General features: G+C 47.2%; 2 protein-coding genes across 2 annotated transcripts; one reads left to right on the top strand and one right to left on the bottom strand.

Annotated features, from left to right (window-relative positions):
* Positions 1-418: 418 nt before the first annotated feature.
* On the top strand, positions 419-9,670 carry SUMF2 (sulfatase modifying factor 2). Its single transcript, XM_061604590.1, has 9 exons — positions 419-597; positions 1,531-1,681; positions 1,895-2,009; positions 3,605-3,649; positions 4,066-4,216; positions 5,064-5,119; positions 6,306-6,390; positions 6,798-6,963; positions 8,195-9,670. The coding sequence occupies exons 1-9, from the start codon at positions 510-512 to the stop codon at positions 8,301-8,303; spliced, it is 966 nt and encodes a 321-aa protein (XP_061460574.1). The 5' UTR covers positions 419-509; the 3' UTR covers positions 8,304-9,670.
* PHKG1 (phosphorylase kinase catalytic subunit gamma 1) lies at positions 9,641-26,019 on the bottom strand. The gene is made up of 10 exons (XM_061604589.1): positions 25,759-26,019; positions 24,214-24,349; positions 22,372-22,547; positions 17,954-18,008; positions 15,611-15,676; positions 14,696-14,859; positions 14,364-14,454; positions 13,431-13,584; positions 12,152-12,277; positions 9,641-11,090 (listed from the first exon to the last, which is right to left on the bottom strand). The coding sequence occupies exons 2-10, from the start codon at positions 24,294-24,296 to the stop codon at positions 10,839-10,841; spliced, it is 1,167 nt and encodes a 388-aa protein (XP_061460573.1). The 5' UTR covers positions 24,297-24,349; positions 25,759-26,019; the 3' UTR covers positions 9,641-10,838.
* Positions 26,020-26,791: the final 772 nt, after the last annotated feature.

Genomic DNA, 26,791 nt, shown 5'->3' with positions numbered 1-26,791 from the left:
ACAAAAGCCTTTGCTACAGTCTTTTACTTCAGAGGGGTTGGACTGGATGGCCTTACAGGCCCCTTCCAACGCTATGATTCTATGAAGTCAGGCCAAATAAGAAGGAATTGTATTTTTAAAGAAAGGAATATACAACAATTCTAATTGCAGCCTTTCCCCCTCAATTTTTAGCTGCCATGCCGTCTGCAGATGTGCGATGATGGCCTTTCGGCTTTGCATAAATCCGTTAATCTCCTTCCTCTTCTTTCATTTGCAAAAGGGGCTTATTATTGCAAATAATTCTTGCTGGGATGAAGACGACGCGTTGATCTGCACACGCACCAAAGCAGGGAGGGGGGAAATGCATGGAGGAAGGGTTTGGGGTTGTGTGTGTGTGTGTTTAAGTTTCCCGCGTGCTCCTTCCTTTGCTAACCCCGGAAGCGATTGCTTTCCTTGCAAAATCTCACCTGCTTTGCTTCAACCAAATCCACGGCGTGGGGAGGATCCGGCCGTGCCCTCCTCCCTGTGCGATGTGGGCTAGACCTGCCTTGTGCGGGGCGCTCTCCGCCTGCCTGATCTCCGCCTGGGCACTGGCCGGCAGCGGCTCCCACCAGCCGGGTGAGTCGCCTGGATTGTCCCCTTCCGCCTTCCACCTCCTGATCGCGGGCAGAAGAGTTTTCCGAGGCTGCTGTTCCCCCTTCTCGGTAGTCCTCATGCCTCCCCGTGTTGGAGAGGTTGCATGAAACGGGATCCAGCCTTACAAGGATGCTGTTAGAATTATTTGCTTATAGCCAATATTATAGCCAATATTAGACCTACTTAGTTGTTGTTATGTGCCTTCAAGTCGATTACGACTTATGGCGACCCTATGAATCAGCGACCTCCAAGAGCATCTGTGGTGAACCGCCCTGTTCAGATCTTGTAAGTTCAGGTCTGTGGCTTCCTTTATGGAAACAATCCATCTCTTCTTTGGCCTTCCTCTTTTTCTACTCCCTTCTGTTTTTCCCAGCATTATTGTCTTTTCTAGTGAATCTTGTCTTCTCATGATGTGTCCAAAGTATGATAACCTCAGTTTCATCATTTTAGCTTCTAGTGACGGTTCTGGTTTAATTTGTTCTAACACCCAATTATTTGTCTGTTTTGCGGTCCATCGTACCTGCAAAGCTCTCTTCCAACACCACATTTCAAATGAGTTGATTTTTCACTCTTTTCCGCTTTTGGGGGAAGCCATGGCTTTAAAGTGGTATAAGGTTGTGTACACACCATCCTTTTGAAGCACATTTCCCCCTCAAAGAATCCTAGTAACTCTCGTTTACTTCCTGCAGAGCTATAATTCCAGCGCCCTTAACTAACAACAGCTCCCAGGATTCTTTGGGGGAAGCCACATTCTTTAAATGTACTGTGTGTGTGCAGCTAAAAGCACTTTAAACATCTGGGGCAGATACCGCCTTTTCCTGCAGACACACCATTTGCACAGCACGTGGTTCCCTTTCCTCGTTTTTCAATGCTGGCCACTGATGTTTTTGCCGCTGATTTAAACCCTCCTCTCAGGCGTCGGAGCGGATGGCAATGTGGTGCGCCTGCCCGGTGGGGAACTCCAAATCGAGACCCGTTTCTTTGAGGGCACAAATGAAGACCAGGCCCTCCGGAAGGTGGAACCGTTCGTGATGGACAAATACCCAGTCACCAATAAAGACTTTCGGTAAGGATGTCAAATCCCACATCTGCTTGAAGCAGGCGGTGCTCCTGTGTGCATACGGGATTGCGACGATTCCTGCCTAATATATTTATTGACATTTCTTTTATTGTTACATTTATATCCTGCCTTTCCTCCAAGGAGCTCCAGGTGGATGCTGGGATCTAGGGATTCAGGTATAAGTTCTTGGTTTCAAAATATGTACACAATTTCCAACAGGGAGTTTGTGAGAGACCGGAAATACAAAACAGAAGCCGAGGGATACGGCTGGAGCTTTGTCTTTGCGGATTTGGTACCTGAAGATCTTAAGAAGAAAGTGACTCAGAGGCTGGAGGTAGGACCCAACCCTAGAGATGAAGAGTGTTTCTGGTGGTGTTTGCCACGTTTTCATCTGCTCTTGAGCCATTGGCAGAGCTTCTGTGATGTCACAGAATGTTCACAAGCTTTCTAAATCTGCTAAAGTGGATGGGTCAGTTGAAGAGTATTGGAAATGGCCGTTACTGCTGGGAAGGCAGACGTTTAGTTTTCCTAGGAAAACTTCCAGGAAGAGATAAATCAGGGGTTGCCGTCATGGCACCCATGGGCCTAATGCACCCTTGAGGTCTTTCCCGGTGCTCACAAAGCCTCCCACCCCTCACTCGCCGCTCCTCTCGGGGGGTCTTAGACTCATTACTTTTTTGGAAGCAGGGTCCCAGCAGGGTCCCTATGTCACCAGCATCCTACGAGCCAATCAGCATGAAAGGGGAGTGTGTTAGCCACTGAGAAGAGTCTTCGAACATGCTCCGTTGCTCTCTCCTGCTGATTGGAGCCAATCAGAGTGAAAGGAGGTGAGCCAGCCACTGAGAAGACTCTCAACAGTTATGCTGGGAAGGACTGAGGAGATGACGACGGAGAGCGAGCGAGTAAGCAAGTGAGGGGGCCTGGCTGTGAGGGGGCATAGCGTGACCATCATGACAGGACCCCACACTTCTGAATTTGCCACTGTGCTGCTGACTGTGTGTTTTCCAAGGCTCCGATTAATTCTGTTGGATCCAACTTTTACCCAGATCCGTTGGAAAAACAAACTATGCACACCTTCTCTTTCTATGACTCCAGGGGTGGGTGGGTTGGGGGTGATCTGAGGGGGTGGGGAGAGCAGCGACTGGGGGGTGTGCTCAGAAATCCAAATGTGCTCATGGGCCAAAAAACTCAGTGGGACAGAAATGGCATCTGCGCATAAATCATGTCACAATGTCCTTGGTCCTGCACAGGAGGGACAGAATCCCTTGTCGGAGTTCTGGCAGCAGACTGACAGACTCAGGGAATGAAGGCAGAGGTTTCTGCATTCGAAACGCATCTTGGGGAACAGGAGGATCAGGTAGCCAGAGGGACAGAGATGAAACAAGGCTTGGTTTGGTCAAGAGAAGGTCAGCCAGGGCTGTGTGTGCTCTGTGGCCCCTGCCGCAAATCAAGATTTCTGCCCTAGAATTCCCTAAAATCTGATCCAAGATATGGGGGATTATATATAACATCAGGCAAATGAGTTTGATTCCTCATTGTGTTTCATTTATTTTGTTTCTGGTTGGCATGGACCGGGGGGGGGGGAGTTAGGGCCTCCACACGACACTGTTGTTCTGCCCCCTGATTACTGGCAGCCTATTATTAAGCAACTCCTCCGGCTTTGGTGATTGCAGCAGCCGTTGATATAAAAGACCCATTCAAAGCATAGCTTTGGAACCATGAGGACTAGCAACTCCCCCCCTTTTAATGAAAGCTGAGGAAGGTGGACTCTTGAGGGTTTTCTGCACCATTCTGCTCCTTTTTCAGGATACCTTTAAGCAAGTTCATCTCCAAAAACAGGGGCCAAATGATTGTGATTTGAAGAGGGGGCAAGGTGCATCAGTGGCAATGGGATTTTTGCTTTGAACCCGTTTTTCTGTCTTTTTTCAGTCTGCCCCATGGTGGCTTCCGATCGAGAGAGCATTCTGGAGACAGGTGAGTCTTCCTTGGGCTCAGGGGAAAGTTCAACCTGTAATAGTAACAAAAGTGCTCCTGAAATGGTCTGTATTGGCATCCAAGCAAGGGTGGTCAAATGGGGGGTCAGCCGGAGCCCTCCAATCAGCATCGAGCCTATGGTGGCCCCTATAAGGCAGCGATGGGAAGGTGCATCCGGCCGGTGGGTCATATCCTTATCTTCCTCACCCCAACCTGTGGGTGGGACCACCTGCCTGTCAATCGCCTGACGTCATCATGACACCTCACCCCACACCAATTTGGGGTGGGAAGGGCTTTGCGTTTTAAAGCAATGGCTGCAGTCCTCAGCATGTGCCGGTGCTCTGTATGTTGGTTTGTTTGTTTTTTAACTGGTGTTGCTGGTTGCTGGTAGGCCTACTCAGAGAAACCCCCCTCAGCCCGCAGGTCCTGGATCCGGCATCAAGGACAAACTGGACTTCCCAGTGCTGCACGTGAGCTGGAACGACGCCCAGGCCTTTTGTGCGTGGAAAGGGAAGAGGCTGCCCACGGAGGAGGAGTGGGAGTTTGCCGCCAGGGGAGGCCTGGAGAGTACGTAAGCGAGGGGCTGGAAATCGCCTTGGCGACTCTGTTGGAACGTCGAAGCTGCGAAAAGAGCAGGTCAAGGGGTTGCAAAAAATGAAAAAAATCCAAACCAGCTGGCTCTGAACGGTTCCAGGCAAACTGTCAGAGACAGCATTGGGGTGGAGAGAGAACATGAGATTTGCAACTGCTTAGTGATTGCTGGCAACTGTTTTTGCACCCTGGATTCCTTTCAAGCAGCGGTGAGGAATAATTTGTTGGGCTGGTGCATGCTGAGAGCAGGCATGGCCAAACCCCAAAATGGGCTCTTTCTTTTCCTTTCACCCACTTCTCTCTCTCTCTGCCAACCCCTTTTTTCTCCCTGCCACCCAAGACAGCATGAAATTAGGCCAAGGGAGAAAGGGTTTCCCATCACTAAAGATGCCAAAGTCTTTATATATGAAGGCCAGCCCAACCAAATAGGCAGTACAGGTGCCAGCTTATTTTTTTGGGGGGGTGTCCCAGGTTAAGATTGGGGGAGATCCATAAGGAGGACCCTCCCCCTCCCTGCATAGTCACATGCATAATCTAGAGCAGGGAGTCTATCTGGTTTTTGCCAAGAGCCATTTTGACCGGCCCATGCAAAAAACAACAATTGGCTTTGTAATATTCCGACAGAAGAAGGGGCATGTGAGATTTCCACTGAACCTTCTACATCATTTTTTTATGTTCTCATAGAAAGGTTAAAATCACTGTTGCCCGATAGCCTGGTTTGCTAGGTGATATTTTGTGTGTGTGTGTGTGTGTGAGAGAGAGAGAGAGAGAGAGGTGATAAAACAGGCTGAAATGATTTGTTTCCTTCCCATTCTTTTGATAGACAGGTTGTATCCTTGGGGGAACAAATTCCTCGCCAACCGCACAAACCTCTGGCAGGTAGGAAAACGGGAGCTTATTGCGAGATTGTCATATTGCATCCTTTCCCCGACCTGGCGCCCTCCCGATGCTTTGGACTACGACTCCCAGCCCAGCCAGCTGTGCTAGGGAATAGCACGTTAGGGGATAGCAGGAAAGCAACTGAGAGTGAAAGAGCCCACATCCGAATGCCTTTCAGCTGTGGCGTGATCACACTTGGAACACCGTGTATGCTTCTGGCTGTTGCATCTCAAAAGGGATATTACAAAGGTGGGAAAGCTGTAGAAAAAGGGGGGGAACGAAAATGTTCACGGCGCTACGGCAAAATGCGGCAAGGTGTGAGGCTTTTTCATTTAGAAGAAAAGCAATTCATGTTTAATGCTTAAAGGCTCCTAAAGGGATTTACGGATATATTGATTATTATTTATTGAATTTGTATCCCCCCTTTCTCCAGAAGGAGCCCAGGGCGGCAAACATAAAGAAAACAATGGAGTAAGGTTTAGTTATTTATTAGTAGAATAATTGTATTGATTGTAGAAAATCTCTAAGCGGTTTACAGAAAAACGTTAAAATTATCAATAAAAACTAGTCATTAAAAACAATTGAAACAGCAATTAATGAAAAAGATTAAAACACGTTATTAGTTATTTAAAATATTTCTGTCTCGCCATTCTGTCCTAAAATAGGGCACTCAGGGCGGCTCACAGAAAAATCATACACAATAAAAATACAGAAAAACATATCAGCATCTGCATATCTGGCTAGGTTTGCCGAGACAAAAAGGTCACACAGACGCAGAAAAGAGAGTCCCTGCCCTTTAGCTTCCAGTCTGAAAAGACAACACAAAAGGGAGATGGAAATGAATGAACCCTGATGCAAGTTGCTCAAGATGTGACAGTGACGTAAAAAGTCGCCTGTGGTTGCATCGGCCTGGATTCGTAAGCCAATGCACCTGTGTTGCTGGCTGTCTTCTGTGCTTTGATGCGGAACTGCCAGCTCTGTGCCTCATTAACAGGAGATGCCTTAAGTGCTTTTGCAAGGCCAGCCGTCACATCTTGCCGCTCTGAAGTGCTTGTGCCACATGATCCAAGTGATGCCAGTGCCCTGGGATCTCTTCCAGGGCGCGACGCTGCAGTTGTGCCACCCCTAGGAATTCTGGGGTGATTGTTCATCCCTGTGAGTGCGCATTTTCCCTTTCTTCCTGCAGGGCAACTTTCCCACTGCCGACTCGGCAGAAGATGGGTACCATGGAGTTTCCCCGGTGGCTGCGTTCCCTCCTCAGAACAGCTACGGTAAGGAAAGGTCTCCCCCTCGGGGACTAGATGGGGCTAGGCTGGACCACGCCCTTAAAAATCGAATCAAACCTTTGAACCAATTCTTCTTTGGTTCCCAATTCTTTTTTTTTTTTGTCTCTGTGTGTGGGCTTATTTCCTTGTTCGTACAGCTAATCTGTCTTATATTCAGCCCACGAGAAATGTTGGCAGTCTCTCGCATGTAGATTCTGATTATCCGTTACCAGTCCTGTACTTTGAATCTCCACTCCTGGCGAATGAGCACTTTTGTTGTTGTATCTGAACACGCACAGAGTGCATTTTTCTCCCCACTGAGCAGCCACAGACAGACCCTGCACCCCTCAGCTTCTAGGGAGCCAAGTGTGTATCTTCAAGGAGTCTAACCACTGGCTGTTGCTGTATCCCAGGGTTATATGACCTGCTAGGAAATACTTGGGAATGGACGGCCTCGGAATATCGCCCAAAGGGACCTGCCTCCCGCCAGCCCACTCAGGAGATGCGAGTCCTGCGGGGAGCATCCTGGATTGACACGGTGGATGGCTCAGCCAATCACAAGGCTCAGGTTACAACAAGGTAGGTCAGCACCTGGGCATCTTATTGTTTTACTAGGGGCTGCGCTCCTGGTTGCTTTGCTCGCCAACCCTGCCTGCTGTCACCAGAGCCCCCCCCATCCCCCATAGGGGGTGCCAGAGCTCCTCCGTCTCATCCCTCCCCCACAACACAGGGGGCACCAGAGCTCCCCACCTCAGTCCCCGCAGGGAGACCCAGAGTTTCCTCTGCCTCAGCCCCCACACCAAACCACAGGGGAAGATTTTGTGTTTTTTTTTTAATTTCACAAAATTTACATACCCCTTAAGTGTAGAAAACCTCTAAGCGGTTTACAATTTAACCGTTAAGCTAAGTTGTGAAAGAAAATAATAGTTCTTGCAGGCTGGGTCATTCTCTCCCCTGCTCTGTGCTGGCCAAGTTTGATAGGTGGTAAGTCCCGGGAGCAGAAATTTTCTTGGTATAGCAACCACCCCAATCCTTAGTGCAGGCTTTGGGGTAAGCTGTTAACCGCCTGTGGAGAAATCCATTCATGCCTGGGGTATCCTTTTACTGCGGACAGTTTTCCATCTGCTGAGAGCAAACAGTTTTTGGCGTTTGACGGTCTGTTGGGGATATTTATATCCATGTATATGGATATTGTTTATGTATTTTGCTTTGTAAAGTAATTTGATGTTTTTTATTGTACCTTGTGTGCTCTATTATAAACCGCTTTGAGATCTTTTAGATAGTAAGCAGTCTATAAATGGAAATAATATTATTATTATTATTATTGTTATTAACAACAGTTCATTGGGGTTCATCAGAAAAGCCCGGCTGCTGGATCAGGTCAAAGGGGGCCCATCTAGTCCAGCAGCCAGGCCTCACGGGCCAACCAGATGGTCCACTGGGAAGCCCAGAAGCAGGATCTGGATGCAACAGCAACTCTCCCTCCTGTGGTTTCCAGCAACTGGCCAGCTTAGCCAACAGCCAAGGATGATGGGAGTTGTAGTCCAACAACATCTGGGGAGCCAAGGTTGAAGAACAGTGCAGTCTGAAACCCTCGAGAGCTGGCTTCCGTCTCTGAAAGCATGTGACTTCCCCCAAGGAATCATGGGAACTGTTACAGGGGTTGAGAGTTGATAGGTCTGTGAAGGGCAGAACCACAGTTCCCAGGATTCTTTGGAGGAAGCCATGCATTTTAAAAGGTATGGTGTAGACCTACCTTAGTCTGACTCAGTACAAGGCAACTTCCTATGAAGGGATCTTTGTTCCTTAGGATGGGGAACACCCCGGACTCTGCCTCTGACAACCTGAGCTTCCGCTGTGCTGCCAGCCTCACCAAGCAGCGAGCCAAAGGAGCCGTGAGGGAGAAAACTGAACTCTGAAGATGCCACTTTTCCAAAAGGACACGGATCCTTCCTCCTGTGGAGAGACCAGCCATCCCACTCTTTTCTCGGGAGGAAGCTCATGAAAAACGAGATTTCAGAAGGGCTGAATCGGTGCTACAAGGTTGAGCCAAAGCAACTCTCCCCAACCTGGTGGCTTCCAGATGGTGTTGGACTTCAACTCCTAGTAGCCCAAGCGGCCAGCAAAATAGCCAAAGGGCAGCTGTGATAACGGGAGTTGGAGCCCAGCGATGGCTGGAGGGAACGAGGTTGTGGAATGTGGAGATCAGACAAGGGCAGGGAAGCTTTTCCAATCTGAGGGCCACCTTCTCTTCTGGGGGCCGCATTCCAGTGGTCGGTGGGGCCAGAGGCAACAGTGGGTGGAGCAATTAATGTAACTTTTACCTTTGCACAGTAGGCTAGTTTCTACACCCACCCCCTCCCAAATCCTGCATTTGGGTAAGCAACAGGCATTATCCGAGTTTGTGGACATATCCCAGGCAAAGACACTAACAGATTGCAACTCGGGCAACGAGGGGTGTGGTCTGGGGAGAATTCCAAGGGCCAGATGGAGAGGTCTGGAGGGCTGCATTTGGCCCCCAGGCCTGAGGTTTCCCACCCTTGAGATTGAACTTGGGGCCTTTTGTGTGCCAAAAATGGGCTCAGGTGCGTCCAAACGGTTTGGAGCAAAGTGGGTCTTTCCAGACCGGCATCCAGGTGTGGCCAGGAAAAATACAGCAAGCAGCCTGTGAGGGCGAGAGCCCTGCTTCCAACCCCAAAAGGGGATCTGCCGCCGTAGCAGAGCTGGCAAAGGGCCCTCTCTGCTTCAGACGTAGAGAGCCGCTGCCCGTTCGAATGGGCCATGCTAAGCAAGCTGGGTTGACCCGGATGCAATGTTCATCACCTGAGGCCCTTCTCCGTGTGCTCCCTCTGAGGGAGGTGCAGAGGGCAGCTGTGTGAGAACAGGCCTTCTCAGTGGTGGCCCCCATTTGTGGATTGCTGTCCCCAGGGAGGCACCATCACTGCCAGTTTTGAGGCATCAGGTAAAAACATTTTTATTCACCCAGGCCCTTGATTTCCTGTTGTTTTAAGTCAACTGGATCTTGTTTTTATGTATCTTGTGAATATTTCAGGAGGTTTTTATTCTTGTTTTTATATCTGTTTGCAATGTCTGTAAGTCTGTTGGAGTTTCATTTTAGGGGGAAAAGAGCACCTAATAAATACAACCAGTAATAATAATCTGGGGACCTGAGTTTGAAGAACGCTGCCCTAAGCACACGCGATTATTTTCAGAAGCAAGATGTCACCGTGTGATAAATAAATAAAAGCCCGTCGAATAAATAAAGCACATTTATTGATTCTTAAAATAGATGGTATGAGCGGGGGTTTTTTTATGAAAAGCAATCCCTTCCCAATGCACAGAGTCGCCTCGCCCCCTGAGCTAACTTGGGCCAACACTAGAGCCTCTTCTCTGTTATTCTTTGGTATTAGGTTAATCAGCATTCCCCCCCATACACACTTTTCCTCAGCCTTGCTTGACAGACGCTTTGCATTGCGACACAGACATAAAGGGGCAGTTACATTCTAGAGTCTGGCAGGTTAGCTGGAGGAGGCGGAGGCACAATTCTGGTCCAGTATCTCAAGCACTGGCCAAACAGATGCCTTCAGGAACCCCAGAAGCCAGACTTGAAAGCCAGAGCCAGTCCCTCACCACCACCCCGTCCTGTTGCTGTTCCCCAGCATCTGGTATTCTGAGGTAGACTGCCTCTGATGCTGGAAGCTCAATCCATCTCTCCTGGCTAACGGCTGTTAGAAACCTCTCCTCCTCCATGAATTTGTCTGGTCTTCTTGTGACAGTGAATTCTGTATTTATAAGATGTTTGAGGGCCTCTGGACTCCTTCCAGGAGAGCGGCTTCTCTGCCTCCTAAGTAGCCATACGCCGAGAGAGGAGACTACTTCACTTGTTGAATTTCTCCAGAGACCCTGTTGAACTTCTTCCTGTCATGCAACTTTTTATTGAGCTTTAATGCCTTGGGTTTACCACTTGTTGGAAATATCTTGTGTCCCAGCATATATCACCCTGCATTCTTTTCTTCTATCACCTGCCCTTAGGATGGGGGAAGCTAGCAATTGTAATGACTTACTTTAACAAATCAAGGGAAGGGAATAAACACAAAATTGTGCAATATAAGTTTCTAGGTAGCTGCTATCTTTATGATTTCGGTGAGTCTCAGAGTGTTTAATTAGGAAAGTGTATATAATGAGACCATGTGGTATAGTGGTTGGTTTGCCAGACTAGAACTGGGACGATTTGGGGTTCAAATCTCCCACGCGGCTGTGAAAGTTCACTGGGAGATAGCTTCCCCTAATCTACCTCGCAGGGTTGCAGGGAAGATAAAAAATGGTGAGTGGGCGATGTAGCTGAGCAACTTGCAGGAAAGATGGGATCTTTAAAAAATGTAAATAAATAACAGCATTTTGCCTTAGCTATTCACACATTAGGAAGCTTCTCCCCACCATCAATGTGTTTGAACTCAGGAGAACTCTTCCTCTGCCGCTAAGCTGAGCAGGATGGCTTTGGGGGTGTTTTCAAAGAGAGCTGCCCGGTTCTGAGCTTCACCCTTCTTCACCCAGTGGCCGTAGATCCGGAAGGCGCAAGCATCAATCAGTTTGCGGACTGGCTTCAGGCCGTAGGGATCTCGCTGCATCACGTCCCTGGTGATCGGCTTGACATTGCGGTAGTTGAGGTAGATCCGTACCGATGCCAGGACGGTCAAGCAGATGACCTGGAAGGGAAGCCAAACAGTTCCAGGAATGTGCAACGACAAGGGCTGCTAGCTGGTGCCAGATCATTGCATTGAATATTGGACCATGTTCACATCAGACATTTATTCCACTTGAAACAGCCAGAGAATCCTGGGAAGTGTTTGTGAAGGGTGTTGAGAGTTGTTAGGAGACCCCCTTATTCCCCTCACAGAGCGACAGTTCCCAGAGTGGTTTAACAGTCAGTCCCTCTTCCCAGGGAACTGTAGAATTGTACTATGAATGGAATAGGGGTCTCCTAACAAAATCTCAGCACCCTTCGCAGATGACCCTTCCCAGGATTCTTTGGGGGAGGCCATGATGGTTTAAAGTGGAATCCGTGGAATAAATGGCTGGTGTGAATGTGGCCAACAACTTGTCTTTTCACTGATGAATCAATATATCAATTTAGCTTATTTGAAATTATCTTCAGTGTTGCTAATGATGCTTTGGGGGTAAAAAAAACACAACTCGTTGAGATTTGGCTTCTACGGAGGACAGTCGCACCACAAGTTGAAAGCAATGATTACTAGTCATGATGGCTAAATGCTACCTCTGGGATCAGAGACATTATTAATTATTTAATTAAGAATTAATTACATTTCTATTTTTTCTCCCAACGGAGCCCAGGATGGCAAACAATACAATTAAACAACCCAAAGTATATATACAAATGCAATAAATAAATAAACTACTGACTACCGCACACTCGGGCCACCTCGTAATGGTAAGGTCAGCTCACAACCTCGCACCCCGCAACTTCTAAAGAATTTCTAAAGTGCCCTAAGGATGAAACAGAAAAATGGAACCCTCTTCTGCAGGAGAAAACTTGAGGACCCAGGGGACAGATATCTGCAGAACGGCTGTGTTTGCCCCATCACTGTCGGAGGCAGTAAATGCCAGTTGCTGGAAATCTCGAGTGGGGAGAGTTGCTCTTGCGCTGAGGTCCAGCTTGCAGGCTTCCCATATTGGGCATCTGGTTGGCCACTGGGAGAACTGGATTCTGGACCAGATGGGCCCAGCAGGGCTCAGCTGATACCCTTACCCGGAATTTCCGGAAGGGGCTGAAATGTCGGACTTCCTCCACGTCATACTGCTGGAAGAACGGGTGGGTGAGAGCATCCTCCACGGTGTAGCGGTTCTGTGGCTTCACCACCAAGAAGCGGGTGATCTGTAGGTGGAAGAAGAATTGGTTCAGCTGCAGAAAGACAGATGCTGACCTGACGCGGGGCCTGAGCAAAATTTGGGATCTACCACCCCAGTCTGAGCTCACCAGCCACGGATCGTGGCCTGACACATACTTGACAGCCAAGCTTCGAGGACCTTTTGGTCACAAATTGCGTGGCTCTCGAACAAGGTGTCAGACTTGGGCTTTAGAGGTAACAGGCACTTCCAGACTGCCACTGTTTTCAGGTGGGATTTAATCAACCGCATTCTGGCAAATTCAGGTTCTACAATTAAAATTCTAGCATTATGAAAGTAAAAGGGAAAAAACTTCTCGAGTCAATTTCTGCATTCTGTTTGTAATTTTTCTGACCTTATCATGTCCCCCTTAGTGGTCCTTTCCTAGCCAAACTCTGTAGCGCTTAGGAAGGTGCCCTCACCCCCAACTTCAGAAGCCTCAGTACTTCCCCCTGAAGACCTGGACATAGAAAGCTGCCTTAAACTGAGTCAGAGCAGAAGAAGCTAAGAACCTGCTGGATCAGGCCATCTCGTCTGGCAGATGGCCCCATGGGAAGTCCACAAGCAGGACCTGAACACAAGAGGACTCTCCCCTCCTGCGGTCTCCAGCAACTGGTATTCCGAAACATGCTACGTCTGGCCATGAAGGCATTGCCATCCTGGCTAGTAGCCATTTGTAGCCTAGAATTGGTTCATCTGGCCCAGTATCCTCTACACCACTGCAAATCTTCAACCTTGGGTCCTCGGATGTTGTGGGACTACAACTCCCATCATCCCCAGACAGCATGGTCAGTGGTCAGGGATGATGGGAGTTGCGGTGCATCAGCATCTGGGGACCCAAACATTGAAGAACACTGCTTTGCACTGACTGTCATCAGCATGCATGCAAGGTGGGGGCTCTATTATTTATTTATTTGATTTATATCCTGCCCTTCCTCCCAGCAGGAGCCCAGGGCGGCAAACAAGGCACTAAAAACACTTTAAAACATCATAAAAACAGATCTTAAAATACATTAAGACAAAACAGTGTTAAAAACTTTTTAAAAAAGGGTTAAGAACATTATTAAAAAACATATTAAGCAATTCTGACACAGACACTGAGCTGCACCCCCTTCAATCCTCCCGCTTGAAACGCCACCGACCAAGTCCTTGACAGTGTCCGACTGATCGTCCCACTCCGGGGAGCCAAACTTGTAGTCTCCGTTCATGATCATCCTCAGCATCAGCATCTGTTTCCGGTGCCAGAAGGGGGGCGAGCCAGCCAGCAGGGTGTACATGATGACCCCCGTACTCCACCTGAAACAAGCAACCCCCACCCCTTCAGTCATCAGGAAACGTCTACATCACCTAACACTGATTTTTTGTATACAGTAATGCCTCAGTTAACAAAGCAGAGCATTCCTGGACATTACAAGTTCTGGTGTTACGAGAAAAATGTTTCTCTGTCCATTCACTCCATGCCATGCATCATTTTATACAACTTCTGTCATGCCCCCCTCATTTGCTTTTTCTCTACACTAAAAAGCCCCAAATTGCACTAAATATATTGATTTTCAATTGTATTTCTATCACTTCTTTATTTCTAATATTGTATTTTGTTGTACAATTTGAATTCTATAGAAATCATGCAGCGTCTAGCACAGAGCATCACAATTGCTTCAAAAGGCAGAAAAAGCATTATGTGGTCTGTCAAGACCCTCACCAATTTTCAAGTGATCCATGAGGGGGGAAAACTTGGGGAACCACTGAAATAGAGGATTCCTTCAAATCTGAGGGCCCTCTGTCAAGCAGGGCGTAAGGCCATCCTATTATTACATATTGCAATTGCAAATAGTAATGCTTGTTTAAGGAATGAATTACTCTTCCACCAATTAATATTGAAATCATCAACATATTTCCACCACTGAAGATGCTTTATGGAGGAACTCAGATTAAAAAAAAATGGGATGCAGAAACAACGTGGTCTGAAAGCCATGCAAACTGAAGAGTGGATGAGAATGAAAGAATTATTATGCATTCCAATGGCTCCCCACCCCCCAGTGATGAGATATAGACTGGCACATGGTTTGGCTTACATGTCAACTTCCTTCCCGTAACCTAGATGGTCTGGATCCATGGAACATTCTAGTATTTCAGGAGCCAAGTAGCCAGGAGTTCCACAGATCTCTGCAAACACAAAAGCAGTAAGAAGTCGCATCTGTTGCTCCACCCACTTTGGCCTGTGGCCCTGCCCACTCCTGGCATGTGACCCCTGGAAGGTTTGCCCATAAGGGCTCAAAAATGTTCCCTGCCCCTGATCAGCTTCCCAATTTACTATATTTGGGGGGGACGGGACGGGATGCATCCTCCAGAGCCACTCCCCCCCCCACTACAGTTTCCAATATTTGCAATGAGCCTGTCGTGCCACCTTTGAGTTTTTCATCTCCCCGCAGCTGACAGGAGAAGCCAAAGTCAGTCAGTTTGATATTCATGTTATCGTCTAGTAGGATGTTCTCCGGCTTGAGGTCTCTGTGGACAATATTCATGGCATGGAGGTACCGTATGATTTCCAGAAGGGCACGCATGATCTTTCTGCAGGCAGACAGAGCGAGAGAGAGAGAGAGAGAGAGCAGGGTCTCTTTTCAGCGAAAGGGAACCGTCCAGAGGAGCAGGCGAACATTCCTGGCCCTGATTCCCCTGCAGTGGCATTAAGCATGCATGGATGGATAGATCAATCGGGTTAGGATGGAAAGATCTGTCACTGTCGGTTCTCTCAGTTTCTCATTTTTCCAGTTTTAAATTTAGTTCTCCACATTTCTGCAACAATTTGCATTGTTGTTTTTTAATCCTCATTAAAATTTACCAGCATTTTAGCATGAATTTCTCCTAGTAAACACATTTTTACATGCAGTTTTTGAGTAAAGCATACTTTTTTTGCAAGCCATTTCCCCTAATACAATGCATTTTCGTATATTATTTTCACAAATATATTCATTATTGTGAAAACTTTCCCCTAAGTATATGTATTTTTGTAAAACCCGCTTGGCTGTAGAACTGCCTTGCAACATTTGGAGAAGTGCGGATTTCAAAGGACAGCTGCGTTTCAGTTCTGACATTGTTTCAGAAAATGCAAATTTGACAGATTTGCCTTTAAATGTGAATGGGATCAAATTTCTCCCCCATCCCTAATTAGGGGCAGCTAATGTGGTGCCCTCCAAATATTGTTAGAATACAACTTTCATCACCCCTGACTGTTGGCCATGCTGTGCGGTAGGCCAGTGTTATTGCACCCCCCTTTTTACTTCTACGTGAGGTTAAAATCGAGGGGGTTGAAATGCCTTACCTGGTTTCCTTCTCACTTAAAGTCACCTTCTCTGTGAGATAATCGAAAAGCTCCCCTCTCCTCATTCTGCATTGAGGGAGAGAAAAAATACATTAAAAATAGGCTCTGGCTGGTCTATGACCGAAATAAATTTTATTCATTCATTCATTAAAAATAGGCTGAAGAGGAAGAAGAAGAAGAAATCAGCACTCCTACAACTTCTAGTATATATCTTCCTGGCATTCTTAAAATCTCAGCTTTTTTTAAAAAAGCGTCTAGTCCTCATGGTTTAAGAGAGTGGATATGGCCTAGCAAGATCTCAGAAGCCAGGAGTGTGCCATGCAAGAATCCCACAGTTGGGATAGCTAACTGAATCACTCCTGAGAATTACAATTTCTATCACAAGAATGAATGTGTCAGGCCCTTTACATTCCTACAAAAGAAGAATTAAGCTCACTTTCTGTATCAAGTGACTTCAAGGTGAGTCATCCTTCTAGGCGTGCCTTCCTATAGGAAGGAGAAAAGCCAAGGGCCACAACTCAGAGAGAGTTGCAGCAGAGACCCTCCTCTGCCTCTGCATTGGGACTGACTGAACTAACTGCAGAGTAATTCCGTTGTGCTCTTACATTGCAAGCAACTGCATGACCCAATCACATCCACTGCAAAAGTGGGACAGAGTCACCTCCTTGACCACAACTTTACGGGGGCTGATTTTAAGAGGGCCAGTTTTTATTGTTTTTTAAAATTGTTTTATTTTATGTACAGTGCCATGTACACTTGATGACACTATATAAAGAACTAACTAAGCTCTGAGCAGTGAATTGTCCACAGAGGAGGGGCTCACAGAAGCCTTTAAATGGTGAATTTAAGTTTCCGTGGCTGGTAGTCTGAGAATCACTGCTCATCCCCTTCATACATTACAGCTTTAATCAGTCTTTGCATTCCTTCCTGGAGTCTTTCTTCAAATGTGTAATGATTGGTATAGAAAGCCCTTAACGGCTTGCATCCCCTTTACTTGTGGGACCACCTTGCCCCATGGGTGCCCACTCCTTGAGCCCTTAGAGCTGCAGAACTGGCCCTGTTGCTGGTGCTGCATAATACTTGTTCCTCCCTTGTAATAAATCGTTCTAGTCTATTTTTATGATGTTTTACAGTGTTTTTAGTGCTTTTGTTTGCCGTCCTGGGCTCCTACTGGGAGGAAGGGTGGAAGATAGATAGATAGATAGATAGATAGATAGATAGATAGATAGATAGATAGATAGATAGATAGATAGATAGATATAGAGTGGCAGCACCTGCTCTTTGGAACTCTGTGCCTCTTGACATCAAGCACGTGCCTTCGCTGTATTATTTTCAACACTTGCGTAAAACTTTTTTGTTGAGGCAAGCCTTTCCAGACACATAGATGTTGATGTATTTTAATCTTTTTAAATCTGTTGCTGTTTTAATTGTTTTAAACGTCTTAAATTTAATTTTTTTTGGTAAACCACTTAAGAGGTTTATTATTTTGTTTACAACCAAGCAGTAATATAAATTTTGTAAAATAAATAAATGGGCTGATGTAAACAGCAATTTGGGTCTGAACCTTTCACTTCCTCAAGGGCTGTTTAAAGCAGGCACTCTGCTGGCTATTACACATGTCCAGGCTGCCTAAAAATAGACTTCACGGATCTGTGACAGCCGCAGAGGACCAGCAGAGGCCTCACCAAAGGTTACAGGGAAATCTGAGGAAGCTCCATGGCAGAGGGGCAGGGAGACGGGGGCAGAGCTGTGTCTCCCGGATTGCAGGGGGTGAGTAGCAATGAACACAAATGATCAGACAGACTGGGGCAGGATATAGGTGTACCCAGATGAAGTTCCCTGTTTCACACTGCAGCCAACCAGATGCCTTTGGGGAGCCCACAAGTGGGGCATGACAGCAACCGCCCTTCCATGTTGTTCCCTGCCCCCCGCAGCATGTCCTCTTCAGGGATAGGCTGCTTATGTACATGGAGGTTCCATTTAGCCATCATGATTAGCAGGGACATAGGACGCTCGAATTTAGTGACTCCAATGAGCCACTGACTGGTTTCTCCTTCTCCGTGGGTTTGTCTCTTTTTGTCTGAACTAGACAGATGGACTTTTGGTCTGATGCTGCAGGGCTTCGATGTCAAAATAGGCAATCAATGAATGGGGCAACTCGAGCCTGTCTGTAGGTGAGCGGCAGCATTTTTCCTACATGAAGTTTCCAAACCATTTCCAAAAGCAGCCCCACATTATACACGGTGCAGTCTTCCAGCCTGCGAGTCCTCCTAGCACGCATGTCAGTGGCTACATTTATCTCTCTTTAGGTAGGACGTGTTGGTCGAAACCACTGGTACTTACAGGTCAAACACCAGGAAGAAGAAGGTGTGGGATTCAAAGCTGTCCTTCAGCTGGACTGGGAAACAAAACATGATATCTTAGCAATGTGGGATCACGTTTCAAGCACCCACTGCCTCCGCAAACAAGATGTAAACTTGTGCTTGAAAGCTGAACTGGGTTGGGAAGGCACCTGAGAGCTGTTCATAGTTCTATACCACTTGTTACGCCTTTCCTTAAAAATGCCCTAGGATCTCTAGATAGAAATCTCTGTGGATATCCAACTCAAGATCAACATGCAAAGCTGCTTTAAACTGATTCAGACCCATTGGCTCCATCTAGGCCAGTGTTTACTCTGCCGGCTCTCCTGGGTTGGAGTCAGAGGGGAGTATTTACCATCACCTGCTATCCCAGGCCAAATAACTGGAGATCCCCAGGAATGAACATACAACCTTTTGAATCCAAAGCATGTGCTCAAGCTCTGAGCCATGCCCTCCCACAAATCACACTCTTGTAGTCCCTCTATGAATGACAGCAGAATAATCACCCGGACTGGCTCTGTTCTTAACAATTGCATTGCCCAGAAGCAGATTCTGCTTGGCTGGTTGGTTGGAACTCAACTTTATAAACATGGTGGAGAACTATAAGATGCATGTGTTCAGGATAAGACTCAGCCAAGAAATGGATTTATACTCCCCACCCCCCAGGATCAGCTAGGAGCAAGAGAGTGGGACAGCTGTGGCCTGCCAGATGTTGCTGGACTCCAATTCCCATCAGCCCTGAATATTGGGCATGCTGGCTGCTGGGAGATGGACTGGACAGGTGTCCCTAAACGATTTAGGCCCCAAATATCCAAAAGACCATGGCCGTCCCTACAAACCTTCTCGGGTGTAAAGATCTGCAGAGGGGGCTCTTTAGAAAGCTCCACCACCCTCACAAGTGCGAGGGATGGTGGCTGAAGGGGAAAGGGCTCTCTCTCTGGTAGCCCCTAAAGTTGTGGCACTCCATCCCCCACAGAGGTGCATCGAGCATCCTCATTGTGCAGCTCTCATCTCTGCCCAGGACTTTGGCCGTTAAAGGTCTTTTGTGGGACTTTTTGCTGAATTTATGCTGCTCTGTTCCTACTGGAACTGTTTTATGTGTTTTTATAATTGTCGATTTTATGGGTGCAATCCATCCTGGGCAAGCAAGAAATCTTATAAATAAACAAACCAATAAATACCGTCTTGGAACAGATGTTGTGATCATAAAAGGAGAGCAAGAAACCTTTCCCTGTGGTGCTTGTAAATGTTGGAAATGCATGCTTGGTTGTTTTTTAAAAAATTCATCCCAGAGTGACTCAGCAAGGTCAGCTCAAGACATTTGCTGCCGGAGGCAAATGGCTCAAGGACTTTAGCTAATCAGCATTAAATGGAAATGGACTGCCTTCAAGTCAATCCCGACTGATGGCAACCCTACAAATAGGGATTTCATGGTAAGCGGTATTCAGAGGGGTTTTTCCATTGCCTCCCTCTGAGGCTAGTCCTCCCCAGCTGGCTAGGGCCTGCTCAGCTTGCCACAGCTGCACAACAGCCAGCCCCTTCCTTGTCTGCAACTGCCAGCTGGGGGGCAACTGGGCTCCTTGGGACTATGCAGCTTGCCCACGGCTGCACAGGTGGCAGGGCACGTAACCCCTGAGCCACTCCCTGTGGGGGTGATCTTTAGCTGGCCCTTGACACCCAGGAGACATGAGCGGGGATTTGAACTCAAAGACTCTGGACTCCCAGCCAGGATCTCCTCCCCACTGTGCTATATCAGCATTAAGAGACAGGAAAACAGGAAGCTGCTTTATACCTTACGCAGACCATTGGTTCATCTAGGCCAGTAATGTCTACCCTGACTGGCAGCCACTCTCCAAGGTTTTTCAGATAAAAAGTCTCTCTCAGCCCTCCCAGGAAATGCCGGGGATTGAATCCTTGGAACCTTCTGCATGCAAAGCAGGTGCTCTGCCACTGAGCTATGGTCTTTGCCCAAAGAACAAAGTATGATTCTAGTCCTCATGGTTCTGAAGAAAGGGCTGATTTAAATAAGAAGTTGCCTTATACGGTCACAGACATTTGGATAGCTCAGTAATATCTACCCTGACTGGCAGCAACTCAGACTGGGGACATTCCTGTCTCTTCCTGCAGACTGAACCTGGGACCTTCTGCATGAAAAGCCAAGAATCATCCCCAAAGCAGAATTTTCTGCATTCTAATGAAATTACCATTCCTTGGGTCTCTCAGGGTGGGGGGAGCAGGCATGGCAATTAAGTCAGCGTAGACATAAGGGTCAACATTTTGACAATAAAAAGCAGAACATCCAAATTGCTCTCCGTCCGCCATCAAATATGCAATATACTGAATTAAGTAACTGAGAAATTGTCATCATTTCAGACGACTTAAAATCTCTGCCTCTTAGTAGTTCTGGCTCCAGAACTAACAGATCTTTGGCTTGGCTGATCAACTCTGCACGTGTCTAGTAAACCTCCCAAGCCAGAGCCTGTCAACCCCTTGCTGAGAAAAACTCAGCTGGAATCAGCTCAGGAATGGCAAACGGGTCCCAGAAATCTGCTCACAGTAACTGCCTCTAGCAAATACTGGGAAGCAAGCAGTGGCCTTCAGGAACTGGAAACCTTTTCCCAGGGGGAGTGCACCTTCCTCCTTAAGTATTAGCCTGTAGCTTACGCTGTAACGCTGATTCATCAGCAAATTGAAAATACGATATCTGGAGGAGTGGGCATGGGGGCGGTGCAGGGGCTGTATTTAGAGCAGGGTGTGTGTGTCAAATGAGAACACAATCTCTTGCTGGGAAGAGAACTCTGTGGGCTGTGAACAGCCAAGGAAAGCCAAACGGGATTTTGTGACAGGGACATTTAACTCATGTGCACAGAAAATGTCAAAGGAACAAGGATGTTCACAAGAGCGCCAGCGTGGTATAGTGGTTAGAGTGTTGGGCTATGACTTGGGAGAGACCAGGGTTTGAATCCCCACTCGGCCGTGAAACTCGCTGGGTGACCTTGGGCCAGTTGCTGCCTCTCAGCCTAATCTACCTCACAGGGTTGCTGTGAGGATAAAATGGAGAGGGAGGAAATGTACATCACCTTGAGCTCCGTGGAGGAAATGCTGGATATAAATGTAACAACACTACAATATCCTGGGCCAAAAAATTATCCCCTCCCCATGCTTCATCAATTAATAAGAATAGAAACCGCAGCTGAGAATGATTAAAGGGGGAGATAATTTTTGAGGGAAATGAGTGGGGTGCAGTTTTTTTGTCACACTTATTTTTGAGGTGGCTGCAGGGTGTCCTTTCTTCCACAATACAAATCATCTCCTGCAGCCTCCCTGGCTGGTTGTGCTTCAAACAAAGCCCAGGGGAAGATGACATGAAATAAACGCCTCTCATGGGGATTTTTTCAGACCACCAAGGAGCAGGCAGCTAGGGAGACTGCAGATCAGGAAGCATGGGCAGCTGGGGGAAGCCTCCCCAGGTACCTGCACTTCAATGAAGACCGAGGGGAAGACATAATAAAATAAACTACTCCCCAAGGGACTTTTTCAGATCAGCAAGTGTGGGCATCCGGGGAGGCTGCAGTTCAGGAAGCATGGGCAGCTGGGGGAAGCCTCCCTAGGTACCTGCACTTCAATCAAAACCAAGAGGAAGACATCATGACATAAACTCCTCCCCAAGGGGCTTTTTCAGATCCAGAAGCAGTGGGCAGCCAGGGAGGCTGCAGAGCACTGGAAAAACATTTACAAGAAAGATACACAGAGGCATTGTCACTCTTGGCCACTTCGCAACAATAGGGTAAGTTCAAAACCCCACAAATTCTAAAGAAATCTTCAACTGCTCTGAGAATGTAAGTCACTGAATTTCAGGAGAAGAAAACCTGAGAAATTAGAGGACAGATTTTAACACAGTGCTACTTTATAATCTAGAGATGCAACACTAGCCAGGATGGCTGCGCACTAGCGTCAGGATGGGAAGCGGCATGCCTCTGAAAGCCAGCAGCTGGGGATCACAAATGGGGAGGACCTTGTTGTGCTCAGGCCTTGCTTTGCCTGTGGCTCCCCAAGGGGGTGTCTGGTTGGCCACTGTGAGAAGAGGGGGGGGCAGATGGTTCCTCCTGTGGCCTCATCCAGCAGGACTCTCTTTATGATCCTACACTGTGGATTTGCCCCAGTTTCTGAATGCCAACAGCAAATTCTGCCATTTTGGACGTGGTAAAAAATCTCCTGATTTGACAAAGGGGGAAAAATTAGAATCGTCAAGACTAACCAAATGCACAGGCAAGACTGTCATGTCCGTGGCCCTCGTTTCAGTGTCAAAGGTACATACTGACCAACAGCGACCATTTCTCCGCCCACCCAGCCACCACACTGCTCAGCCAGGATTTCTTGGGAAACCAAAATCCGACTTACTAATGTTTGGGTGTCCGGACACCTTCTGGAGGATGTCTATTTCTTTCAGAGTGGCCTCCCTCAGGTCCTGAACTTCTGTTGGAGACAGATTCCCAGCCGTGATGTCGATAATTTTCACGGCGTATTCTTGTCTGGTGACTTTATGAATACAACGCCGGACAACACTGCTGACTCCCCTGGAAGGGCAGACCAAACAACAGAGGCTTTAGGCAAAAAGAGAATCGCCCGTATCTGCGGATACATTGAAAATCTACCTTTTCTCCAAGGAACTCAAGGTGGCATGCACAGTGCTTCTCTTCCCCATTGTATCGTCACAACAACCCTGTTGGGTAGGTTAGGCTGAGGGGCAGTGACTGGCCCAAGGTCACCCAGCGAGCTTCATGGCTTTTTTTGGGGGGGGGGGAAATTATTTATTTATCTTAATTATCAAATGTATATTCTATATTCTGCTCTTCCTCCAGATGGAGCAGCCGACAGAAACATGTAAAATAACAGAATACAATTTAGATGTCTAAAAACAAACTTATTACAAAAAAAGAAGTGAGCTCTGGTCTTCCAGGTCGTAGCCCAACACTAGGTCCAGTGTGGTATAGTGGTTAGAGTGTCGGACTGGGACCTGGGTCCTTCCTCCCCGCCCCAACAATGCACAATTCACCTGTGGAATTCACTGCCACAGGATGAGGTTGATAGAGTCTTACCTACCGCCAGTCAAATATACAGAACCACAACTGGACAACAATTGGACAGTTATGTTCCAGATGGGAGGCTGATTTATTGGGGCTAGTGGGGCAGCACCCCACCAACCCCAGTCTGCCATCACTCGGCCCTCACTTGCCGTGCCTTCTTACCCAGCTGCAACCGTCCAGGGGGTCGGCACTGCCTGCCAGCTTCCCCTTCCTCAGTCTCAGCGTTGCCTTTGTAGAACTCGGCAAGGAGGAAGATGGGGACTAAACTAGACGTTAGTTGGCTCTGGCTCCACCGGCCTTCCGCCCCACCATTCCCACGGGGCATGAGCCACCACCATTATGTGGAACTCGTGATTCATGGTGGCTCCTTCCGCAAACAGAACTTGGCTTGGTGTTGGTCCTCACTTTCTTTTGTTCAACATGCCTATCTCGCCTGGACTAGGATCTTACTGGATTGGGGTGTCCTATTTTGGATTTGAGGTGTTCCTCTGATAAAAGAAAAGGAGTCGTGTAATACCCGATCAACGTATGAGGGTCTTTACAGCAGCTGGCCTGTCGTGTTTAGTATTAGTTATGTTCTGTTTATTTTGTACTGAGTATATGTTGATACACTTGTACCTTGCATTATGTTTGTGTGTGTGTGTGTATATATATATATACACAGAAATAAATAAATATGTCCACACAAAAAGTGGTCCTCCAGGGTTTGGGGTGCTCAGAATTCAGTCCACTGGCCAAACCCTGTTCCCCACCTCTGCCGTGGAGGACATTAGTGTATCAACAGCTATAGACCATGACAGCTGGATAGAACCTCCATGTCCAAGAGCAGTACACTTCATAATAGCAGATGTTGGAAGGGGGGGGAGCCACAGTGTGAGAGACTGCCGTCTTCACATGACTTGTGAGCTTCTCAGAAGCCCCCAACCTTTGGAGAAGTCTTCTAGCTAGAAACAGGATTCTGCACCAGATGGCTCCAGCCAGGCTGGTTCTTATATCTTCTTATTTCTCTTTTCATAATATTCTGCCTTTTAAAAATTGATCGCACATCCTGGTGAGACCTTTTTTATTCTCGCAGTTGGTTGATTTGGCAACCCCACACTGATGCTGAGGGGCATGCAACCAGCAAAATCAGCCTCAGATTTTATTTTTATTTTACCTTCCTAAGATTTCCTTTGGCTCGTATTTCTCATAAAACTCCCCGGACGTTTGGCTGTCCAGCACTTCTTCACTCTTGGTCATCTTGGCCTGATTTGCAGGAACCCTCTAGAGGTTTACTTCAAGATAACAAAAAGCTGCAACCAGAAAACAGGAAATTAGTATCTTCTCTGTTATACACCAGAACTACTGCCTGGATGGGGATCCTCAAACCTGGAGGCCAGATGTGGCCCTCCAGACCTCTCTGGCCCTCAGGACTCTCCTTGGCCACACCCCTTCTCCCCTGGCCACACCCCACATCAATTGGCATTAAGCCTTCCTTGAGGTTTTTCCCCCCAGTTGGGATGTGTCGCTTTTCTGGATGGAGGATAGAGAACTCTATGTGTGCATGCGTGTATGTGTGAGTAGAAGCCAGTCTACTGTACTAAGGTTAGATTTACAACCATTGCTCCACCCACTTTTATCTCTGGCCCTGCCCACCGCTGTCATGTGGCCCTCAGAAGTTTGGGCAGAAGGGAATGTGGCCCTCGGGCTGTGCTGTAATTGCTTTTCATTATGTGTTTGAAGATTTTTTTTCTAAGGATGTTTTTAAGAAGTTTTTTGTGTTTTGTCCCTTATTTGCTGCCCTGGGCTTCTGGGAAGAAGGGCAGGATAGAAATGCCACTATTTATTATCATTAATAATAATAATAATAATAATAATAATAATAATAATAAAAGTCTCTGTCTCTGACAAAATCCAACATTGGTCTCGGCTGAATCCAGCCCTCATGGATCTGAAGAAACGGCAGAGTTAAGTAGGAACAGTGCCATTTGGGTGGGATGGTACTCACTGGCATGGAATACCAGCATCATATTTTTTTTGCTACCTCTAGCAACTATTTTGCTTTGGCATCCAAGGCACCTTTCTCAATGTATATTAGCATCCTCATTTTTTGCAAAAGAAAAGAAAAGAAAAGCACTGACTAGCAACACAGGAGGCTGTCTTATTTTGAGTCAGACCATTTGTCCGTCTAGGTCAGTATTGTTTACACTGACTGACAGCAGTTCCCTAGGGTTTCAGACAGGGTGCTTTGAGGCGCGTGCAGAGTACAACCCTCTCATTGCTTGCTATGTGCAGGCAGCTCCTATGCATCTGGGTTTGGCAGGCTGGGCTCTCAAGCAATTTGAGAGCTTCAGGGTCAAAAGTTTGAGCTCATTTCTTGATGTCTCAGGGACTAATGTGATTGCTTAGTGGTGAGGGAAAATGCACTCTGCACGTGCAATATTTTGCTTTAATTTTGAGCCGAATCCAGGCTCAAATTAAGTCCTGCTTCCAGCCATACTTAATCACCCCAACACACACATACACATCACAGCTTAGAAAGTAATAATTGCACCTATAGATGTGAGTTGTATCCAACTCAAGAGTAGACCCATTGAAACTAATAAACCTACGTAAGTCATGCCCACTCACTTTTATGGGTCTTCTCTGAATATAACTCACATTGTATACAACATAGTGTTTTCCCAAGAGCAATATCTTGACAAAGTAAATCAGCACTCACCATAGCCTTCCCTTCTCAGAATCTGGTATGTTCTGATGGATAAGCTGGCCTCCGGCAGAGCCTTCCAGGAAAAACCCAGCAGACGACTCCAGAAAAAATTGCCTCAATTACATTTAGGCGACAAGAAGGCAGTCCTCTGAATCCCCCGTTGATTTGCTGTGGGTGCCTTCCAATGCCCAAAATAAAAATTGCCTTGCAACCCGGGAGCTGTTCCAAGCCCTCCGGTTTGAATGCTGAAGTGTTGATTTGGGAGCGACCCTGCTGTGAGGTGAAGCAGCAGCTCAGCTAAGGCAACAGCGCTGCTGTGGGACACCGGCTGACACTGAACAGGACGGCCAACAGCAGGGGGTCATGGCAAGGAGAAGAGAACGGGACACGCAAGGATATGCCAGGCGAGATGCACCTATTGTTGCTCATCAAATCTGGGGGCAAAAAGCCCAGGAATGGAGCAGGGATTCAAATTCAGAATGACCTTGACAGAATGCAAAATCAAAGCCATGCTGATAAAATCAAATTTGACCAAGACAGACACACTTTCTGATTAATCGAGTCTTTATTTTCTTACATTTAAAACCCCACTTTTCTTTCATCAGGTGCCATCTGAGTGGCCACCCATCCAGGCACTGAGCAGATAGGTAGCAGTAAAGATTTGGACTATGCACCAAATGTCAAATTTTCAAGTGATGCTGAGCTATATTTCGACAGACATTTCATGGCCCCACCCACTGTTCAGCAAGAGATGCACTAATGCCCCCTTTCAGACTTTGGTAGCAATCATTCGGAGGGTCTAAGCTACATTCAGCACCAAATTTCAGGGGGTTATTTGGTACCCTAACCTAAAGATTTCAGTAGCCCAGGTCAGAGGGTGAGTAGGGCCCCTATCCATGCAACAGCTGCCAGTGGAAACACTTGGGGAGGAGGCCCAGATTGTGGACGGTTTCTTTCTAGATATTGAGGAGCCAGTTGACATTGGCATGCAATGCCCATCCTCCCTCAAGGACTTGTAGCGGAAGAGGCGTGAATGGCGGAGGGA

Source organism: Rhineura floridana, chromosome 21 (assembly GCF_030035675.1).
Source record: "Rhineura floridana isolate rRhiFlo1 chromosome 21, rRhiFlo1.hap2, whole genome shotgun sequence".
Lineage (NCBI taxonomy): Eukaryota > Metazoa > Chordata > Lepidosauria > Squamata > Rhineuridae > Rhineura > Rhineura floridana.
The sequence above is the reverse complement of the archived record's forward strand: the minus strand, read 5'-3'. Positions and strand labels throughout refer to the sequence as shown.